The sequence below is a fragment of the Rhea pennata genome, chromosome 1, assembly GCF_028389875.1.
Source record: "Rhea pennata isolate bPtePen1 chromosome 1, bPtePen1.pri, whole genome shotgun sequence".
In the NCBI taxonomy this organism is placed as follows: domain Eukaryota; kingdom Metazoa; phylum Chordata; class Aves; order Rheiformes; family Rheidae; genus Rhea; species Rhea pennata.
Window position 1 is genome coordinate 121,948,892 of NC_084663.1, and position 8,742 is coordinate 121,957,633.

Sequence of the window (8,742 nt, forward strand, 5' to 3'; positions counted from 1 at the left end):
TTGTTGGACGTCAGAAATGAAGTGAGATAAGGATTTGACAATTTCTTAAGAACTCAGTGATATCTAGGAAGTAGCCTGTAATTGTGAGCAGTGCTCCTTGTGTTCCTGGGATACCCCTCCTTTGGCTTTTTGTAATCCTTGGCTTGAAAAACACAGAGGGGATGTTCCTAAAACACTGCAGGGATTTTGTCAACATGTGATGTATGATTTGGGTCCAAACTGTATGAGTACTGTTACTCCTGTGACACCGAATCTGTCTCACTTTCTATATAACATCACGGTTCCCACCTGCTTCTCTACCAGCAAAATAAATCATTTACTTAGTGTGCTCCAGTGAGCAGTTTAGAATTTGAGCCTGTTCCTAAATCTCCCCTTTCATTCTGCAGACGCCAGCTCACTGTTACCATGTGATTAAACACAGGCTATCAGGTCTCTGGTACTGGGTGACTGAAGACAGGTTTTTCTGTTCTGGGACTAAAGCCCTAATCTCACAGACCTCTTGAACAAAAATGTTGGAAGTGCTTTATGACTCTTGTTTATTTCCCCCTCTCTTAAAACAAAACAAAACCAACCAACCAAACAAAAAAAACCTAAATTGGGGCAATGAGATTGAATGCACATTGAGGAGTAAGTCTGTCTGTTGTGCCCCTTTTCTCTGTCTTTTTCAAGGAGGGATTAACCTAGGTTTGGCACCTGATTTTAGAAAGGCAGTTTTGCCTGAAAGTCAAGAGTAAACCATAGTGCCTTTTGTTGCTGAAAGTAAGTGATGTTGAATCTAAACTCTGTCTATCTTAGCATTTTCCACTGCTTTGCTGGTGTCTTTCTACTCAGTTTTTCTTTTGGATATCAAAACCTCCTTTAATGGGAAATTCTGGTTCCTACTTTTCAGCACTTCCATGCACTGTGTGGGGAGGGTTCATAGCTCAGAATCAAGGCCAAGGACTTTCCAAAACTATATGGTACCTAAATGCCAGGAAATGCTCATCTTAACATTATTTTGCCTCAGTCCTTTGCTGAATTTTGTTCTCTGACCTGGATTGTTCCCATTTTTCCTCAGCACTTACCTGAAGGACTAGTGCCAGGATCTCCAGTCCCTGCTGCTATGAGAAGATGACTCAGCCCCTCAGGTCAGAAATGCCTTTTTGGATGTGCCCTTTCCTCTCTCTTTCTTGCTCTCTGGTGACTGTAAAAGGTGCTGAGACTGACAAAGACTCCTAATTTCTCTCTGCTGTCCAGAACACCAGCAGGATTTAGTATTTCAATAACTGACTCTAATGGAAATGGGAGTCAGGCTACTGCTGCAGTCTTATGCTGAGCCTTGCTGGGCAGAATGGGGTATCTTGCTGTCCTTTCTGTGAGTGATTACTGCAGCTCTCTGGCAGAGATTGCTGCTCCTGTGCGTATGCCCCTTCCCCATTCAATTCAGGATAGGGTGCAGCCACTTAAAGGCAGCCTCAAATGAAACAGAAATGCAAAACAACCATAACTGAAAATTCTTATGAGTGGGATCTGTGCCCTGATATGGGGGAGAGAAAAGAATCTGCTGCAACCTTCCTAAAGCAAAACAAAGACATACTTAAGAGCTCATTTGAAACTGCCATTATGGGAGAGTGAACAAGCTCATTTCCTCTTCTTTTGGCAAAGTATCTATTTGTAAGAAGTTTACATTCTGTGAAATCTGTTTTCACACTCTGCATCATGCATTAATATTTCTTCCCTCTCCGTCCTGCCAGGTTCCCTGCTATGGAAAAGTCTGGCCCCTCTTAGATGTAAGTGATAGCATATTACAAAAACGTTTCCCCTTCTTTGACCTGAATAAAACCCCTTTTTTCTTCTTTTGGAAGAAGAATCTGTTTCATTTATTTCAGACAGACTTCATGTCTTAGTTTCAAGTAGTGAAAGATAGAAGCAAATTCAAATGAAAGCCACAAGCTGGTTACAGAGCCCCACAAAATAGACCTCCTTCACAAAAATCTTTGCAAAGCTCACTGGAAGTGTCCTGTTCAACCTGTTTCTTTAGAGGATGTGCTGGTGCCTCTGGGCAGAGGTGCCTGCGCCTTGTGTCACAGCCTGCTGGCTGGCAGCGTCCATCCAGGAGATCCAGCACTGATTCTAACCAGACTGTCATTTCCAGGTCAGTCTCCGCATTTCTGCTGACCACATTGCCTTCATCGTGAGATCATGTCTTTTCAGAGAAATCCCACTAATGCCTTTATTCTATGAGGCTGGTATATATAGAGGCAGCTTTTCTGGGGCTGCACTGTGCAGTCCAGTAAAGGCATCGCTTTCTTCCGAGTGGTTGCACTGCCCTCGCTCTCTCCCGTTGAAAACACAGCAGCAGCAAACATGGACATTACCATCCAGCACCCCTGGTTCAAACGTGCTCTGGGACCCCTGATTCCAAGCCGTTTGTTTGACCAGTTTTTTGGAGAGGGTCTTCTCGAGTACGATCTTCTGCCTTTGTTCTCTTCCACTATCAGCCCTTACTACAGGCAGTCTCTCTTCCGCAGCGTGCTGGAGTCAGGCATTTCAGAGGTAAGGGTTCTCGGCTTCCTCTTCTCCTTACCCTGCTTGCTTACATTTCCATCCATTTCTTTCCACCTGCTACTTTCCAGAGTGCAATCAGATCCTATAACCTAGCACTCTGATGTGGATGGGTGAGGAAGACTGCCAGCCCGCTGCCAAAAGCTCAGCTTGTCTAACCCTTCTGGGTGCACAAGGAAATCTTAACTCAGGAAAAGGCTTCTCTTCAAGAAATGGAAAATGATTTGGCTCCTAACAGTTACTTATGACTTTAAAGACTTAAGACTTATGGCTGGTTTTATTGCCCTCACAACCATCTTCCATATGCTGAAGGAAGAACTAAGCTTCTTCCGGAATAAACACATGTAAGCTCAGCTTAGTTGGAATGGATACAGGCGAGCATGAGCATGAATTTCCTCTTCTCCCCTTCTCCATCTCAAGAGCTCTGTATTTTTTTAAAAACCTACACTGGACAACTCAGGAGAAATCCCCCAAAGGCAGCATGTGTAAGGAATATTTAGTTGTTGGAGCTGTGGTCAAAAGCCCTAGCATGAGTTTAAAGACTGGTGCTTTCTCTAGCCATCTCTTACTGGTTTCCTCTCAAAATCTACCACAGTGCTAAAGCCACAAAAAACCTGAAAGGACAAAGCATGTGCCACCACAGAACATTAAATTGATTTTGATCCTCTTTTGCTGAGCGCAAATATTCAGCGTACCTTTAATGGTAGATTACTAAGTGCAGTTGAACTGATACACTGCAAAAGAATAGCAACGAGAAATGATGTGTATCCCTCAAGCAATAGAAATAGTGTAGACACCTACCATGGCTTCCCAGTGTCTGTGGGGCCTCACCCACTGTGATGTGAAGGAAGACTCCTGTTGATGCCAATGGGCTGTGAATCAACCTGGTCTGTAGTTGCAGAAGGGAAAATCATGACACCGTGCGACTACAGCTCCTTGTCTTTTAAGCTGACACAGTGCTGCCACTGCCTCCACATTTAAACCTTGGTCATGTTTTTTAACAATGTTAATTTCAGGTGAGATCTGACCGGGAAAAATTTACAATCATGCTGGATGTAAAGCACTTTTCTCCTGAAGACCTAAGTGTGAAGATTATCGATGACTTTGTAGAAATCCATGGCAAGCACAGTGAAAGGCAGGTAAGTGGAAATAACAATGAAGGTGAAGCAACTGGGGAATGAAGCTCTGTTTTCTTTCATTCTGATGTTCCTCAGCTGAAGGAAAAAAAAAAAAAAGCAGAAGAAGGAATTATTCATTGATTGTCGTTATTGGGATGCTCAGTTCTGATAGAGCACAAACCTGATATCTGACAATGAGCTAACCCAGTTCTCTTTTTGTTTATTTTAAATCATCATCTTCCAAAACCATCAGATGACAATCTACATTGTTCACAAATAACATCTAACTAGAAAAACAACATTATCTGGCACTGCCAAAGCATGGCTGCGTTTTCATAAGCCAGATCATTAATGAAAACAGAGTTTTCATATGCTGATCTGGAAGAGAAAAGCAAAACCAAACAAAACGAAATAAAAACAGGCAAGTGCTTCAGGCTTGGAAAGTTTAACACGTATGTCATGGAAATATCTGTGGGGGGTCAAAAAGTGAATTATGCCAGCAGGGATTTAATTCTTTTCATACAGTTTTTGGCCAAACAAAGAACCAGCTCCAAAACAGTGTATTTTTTTGACATAACTATTTTTTCTGAGGTTGTTACTACAGAGGCTAAATTAAAAAAAATGTATTTCTCATTCTTTTAGCTGAAAAAAGGGGGACCAAGCTTGTATCCTTTGTTTGACCCAGTGATACTGCCTACTAAGGAAATACACACACACACACACACACACACACACACACACACACTGCTTCTCACTTCTCTGAATTTCAAACTCTATCTTCAGGCTTCCTTTGAAATTGGAGACTGGAAGGGGCTTTGTGCAAATCCAATCATGCGGTATTATGACGCCAAAATTCTACCCTGCTGATCTGTTCAGCTCTCTTGGCTTCAGGAGTGTCACCAGAGACACCATTCAAGACAGAATATGGCCCTGATAAACTAAAATATAATAAAATGCAAATATTTCCCTGATATTTGCAGTAAGATCTCAATCTTCCATTTTCCCCCTTACCTCTCAGGATGACCACGGCTACATCTCCCGTGAATTCCACCGCCGGTACCGCCTGCCCTCCAATGTGGACCAGTCTGCCATCACCTGCTCTCTCTCCAGTGACGGCATGCTGACCTTCTCTGGCCCCAAGGTCCAGGCCAACATGGACCCCAGCCACAGCGAGAGACCCATCCCTGTGTCTCGGGAGGAGAAGCCCACCTCTGCGCCTTCTTCTTAGGCTGAACCTGCTGCTGAAGTACGCAGGCTACCACGATCTGCAGGCCTCATTCCCAGAGCCGTTGTGTAGATATCAGTGAATATCTAGAGTTTTTTTTTCTGTTTCATTTTTTTTTCTTGGATGGAATGAGGGGCTGGGTGAGCAGCTGGTGGACTTTGAAGCTTAAACCTGCAAGTTGTGCTGTTGGGATGGCATGGATCATGTGTGCTGCCACACTGATGTACTTGCTGAGAGGGTCTTCGTCCGGTGCTGTAGTCTGTAACAACCATCACATGAGAGGGGGTGCATAAATAACACTGACTCCTGGTGCACCAAATCTTGATGTGAGGCTTGAGCAGGGGAAAAGCCCTGCAGACCTGCTCTATCCCATACAGTTAGAGTTAAACTGATAACTGTAAAAAAGCAACACAGCCAAACCAAGCCCCACCCCTGAGATACTGTGTACGTGCAATGAATGTATCACGAGTTCCTTACAACTGCAGGACAAGTATCAAGGTGTTATGTTCAAGGGTTGCAACATATATTTTTTTCAGCAAAGTGTTTAAGTGTATCTGTTCACACCATTACCCTGTCATTTCCCTTAGGGACAACTGATGCAAGGACAAGCACGTCTTTCCAATGTCTTAGTAGGCCCTTTGGGGAGAGAGAGGGGCTCATCAGTGTGCAGAGGCTTCAAATCCCTACCAAGCCCTCCCCAGCTTGTGCATAACACACCATCTTTCTTACTCTTGCTGTAATTCTAATGTAGCTCCATCTGTTCTACTGGTATCTGGCATTCCACCTGAGAACTCAGTCAGCGGCAGTCAATAAAAAGGTATAGGAAACATGCAATTGGATTTTGGGGTTTTATTTATTCCTTTCCAAAGTTTCTGAAGTTGAAAGGTTAGTATGGTGCCTTTCACTACTTGCAGGATGCAATTTCCAAATACTGGAAGTATATTTTGCAATGATGATGCACCATTTCCTTTATGTTCCTGCTTTTCCTCATGCAAACAAAACAACCCCTCCTTCCCCCCCCCGCCCCCCGGAAAAAATCAACTCACTCCATTTTTTTACTTCTACTGTGTCAGTAAAGATGGCAATACAGATCTCACTTCTATAATACAGTGTGAAGGATTTCATTCTAAGTGAATGGTTAAAACTGTTTGATGGAAGGGCATAGATTATAACTCTTCCTACAGCTGCAGTGCATGAAATCCATGGCTGCATATATGCTTAAGGTTTCAGCACTCCTGTTTGACTCAAATGACATTTCAAAGAGATGGTGATGAGGGATGTTCTGGGAAAGCATAGAATCAGTATCTTGATAATCCCATAGGTAAATCAGCATGGAGAGAGGAAGGTACAGCTGTAAAAAGGTGCTTGCTCTGTCAGGGGAAATGGCCCACCATCTTCTGCCCCTTTGCTGCTGGTTATCTCTGAAAAAGAGCAAATATTCTCTCTTTTTCTCCCACCTTTGTCATGACATGATGACTATGTTTAAATATTAATGAGAGCCACAAACACACATATTCTGGGCCTATTTAAAATGGTGCTTTCTTCAGTCATACCTAGGCCAAAACCCAAGGAGGGCTGAGACTCAGGAGAGAGAACATCAGCTCTTACTCTGAGAAAGTGAGTTTGCCCCAAAGCTCAGCCCCATCTTGTGCCTGAGCTTCCCCTGAGGCTGAGGGAGTGTTACAGGTCTAAGGGCTTTGCACCCTGGCACTGCACCTCACACCAGGGGTGCCTGAAGCCTGATTTGGGGGGCTTCTGGGCAGGTGCCAGTCCTACACTGATGCTGGTCAGGCAACCAGGACTATACAGTGTCCAGAGCCTAACGGAGATGGCCCGCAGGGACAGAGGGAAGGAGACACAGAGGGAGGGGAAGCAAAGGAGATGGGGCAAAGTCACAACAGGACGGAAGAGCTGGAGGAGCAGGCGTTAGTGGGAAAGGAGTGTGTGTGAGCAGAGATATTATTGTCTGGTAATTAGAAAGCAAGGATTCCCCGTGGATTCTATTACTATTTTAAACCTATTTTCACAATGATTAATTATTGGGCAATTCTAAAGCTTTCTACCAAAAACGTACAGTCTGTTGAATTTGCATCTCCGGGGGAAATGCATGAATGAACATGTTTGGGGAAAGAGCCATTTTGTAACAGGAAGGAGCTGTCACTGCAGTGCTGGGAGCTGTGGAGGCAGGGAGAGGCCATTTTAGCAAAGCCTGCTTCTTTCTGCTTTGCCGGAGGTTGAAGGCCTCCAGCCCTTCGCCCTCTGAGGCATTCTCCCTGCCAGTGCCCCAGCGCCTCCCCTCTACGCACTGACAGATTTCTTCTTCCAAACGTGAGCTCAGCAAAGCCGAGAGAAAAAACATCTAAACACTGAGCCCCTGCTCAAATCGCTCAATAATGTAAAAATAGGGAAATGTATTTTAAGCTTGATACACTACAGAAATTGCATTTGTGCAAACACGTTACCTGCAGGCGTCTGAGCAGTGTGCAGTGTCCCATGAAATGACATTTGAAGCACTTAGCCTAATTTTTCTGTCCAGCAGGCAGAAGATGAAAGTCTCAAAGATACGAAGCGACCACAGGTTTGGGGCAAACCAGCAGCCTTGCAGAGGTGGGAGCAAGCCCGGCAGTGACTCCCGGGAGAAACCTGGCTCTTGACTGTTTTGCTGCTCTGCTAATGGCTTATTTTAAAGCCCTTTCCAATCCATTAGCTAATTAAAACCATCACTGGCTGCTCCAAGCCCCTGTCCGAGGACACGACAGGTGGCTGGCAGAGGCAGTGTTTCATCAGACCCAACTGCAGGGCAGAAGGAAGCATCACCAAAAGCTGCCCCAACTGTCCCCATCCCTGGATCAGGGACACGTGGGAGCAGGAAAGCTGGACGGCAGCTCGGGGCACCTGGCACAACACCATGGGGCTGCCACCTCTGGCAGAGACGTGGTCCTGAAGGTTCATCCTCCTGCCAGGTCTCAGGAGAGCCCATTTGCTCTGCGTGGCTGGTGGGGCACCTCGCTCCCACAGTGGGAAGCAGCAGTGCACGTGCCCCAGCTCCCCATGGGCTGTGGGGTGTACCCGGCCGGCCCTCTGTGGGTGCAGAGGGGAAGGCAGAGCCAATTGCTGAAGCCTGGGTGACCTCTGGCAAAACTACACCAGGCACAAAGTCAGTGGTGGGCAAATGTCCTGGTCCTGCCTGCCTGCCACCTCCTCCCATGCTTACCACATCCTGCTCTCCTGGTGAGGCCATTCTCCGGTGCCTGAGCATTAAAAGTAATGCCCCTGTGCTTACTAGTTCCAAGTGAATCACTCAAAACATTTCAGACTTCTCACATCAACTGACATGATTCAGTCTCAGTGACCTGGAAGCGGAGTTTTGCATCACCTGTCTTCCCATCTCCCCTATTATTTATAAACGGGGAGCTGTGGGGCAAGCAGGTTAATTATGTCCACGGTTGCACACATAATGGCAAAGCAAAGAAATGCCTCAGACAAGAAATGCCTCGACAAGAAATGCCTCAGACATGGGATATCTCTTCTGATCATGCCATTACAGGATATTCTTTTTCCTATTCTGTGCACTTGGTGCTATAAAGATTATTGCTTCCCTTCATTGGGATTAATGCTCTTTTAAAAAGGGGAACTGAAGGTACCACTGGTGACTCAGGGTGACTTCTCATCCTTATTGCACTGCATTTTTATCACCTGTTAACTGTTCCCACTCAGAATCTTAACGAAAGCAGACATGGCTTTGGCTTCCCCTCCAGAGAAATTGCTAAAGCATTAACTCAAGGGTCCTGAGGGGGACCAGTCACGCAAAGTCCAGGCATCCAACTAGGGGGTACATCTCCATCCAGGCAATTC

The 8,742-nt window shown here is 45.3% G+C and overlaps 1 protein-coding gene across 1 annotated transcript; it reads left to right on the forward strand.

Annotated features, from left to right (window-relative positions):
- The first annotated feature begins 2,343 nt into the window (after window positions 1-2,343).
- CRYAA (crystallin alpha A) lies at window positions 2,344-5,659 on the forward strand. The gene is made up of 3 exons (XM_062599340.1): window positions 2,344-2,535; window positions 3,561-3,683; window positions 4,681-5,659. The coding sequence occupies exons 1-3, from the start codon at window positions 2,347-2,349 to the stop codon at window positions 4,888-4,890; spliced, it is 522 nt and encodes a 173-aa protein (XP_062455324.1). The 5' UTR covers window positions 2,344-2,346; the 3' UTR covers window positions 4,891-5,659.
- Window positions 5,660-8,742: the final 3,083 nt, after the last annotated feature.

What these genes read in the sequence shown, in the direction of transcription:
- CRYAA (XM_062599340.1), top strand. Translation starts at nt 2,347, where the DNA reads ATGGACATTACCATCCAGCACCCCTGGTTCAAACGTGCTCTGGGACCC. An exon ending in TGGAGTCAGGCATTTCAGAG is followed by an intron (nt 2,536 to 3,560) that starts GTAAGGGTTCTC and finishes TGTTAATTTCAG; the next exon opens with GTGAGATCTGACCGGGAAAA. An exon ending in GCAAGCACAGTGAAAGGCAG is followed by an intron (nt 3,684 to 4,680) that starts GTAAGTGGAAAT and finishes CTTACCTCTCAG; the next exon opens with GATGACCACGGCTACATCTC.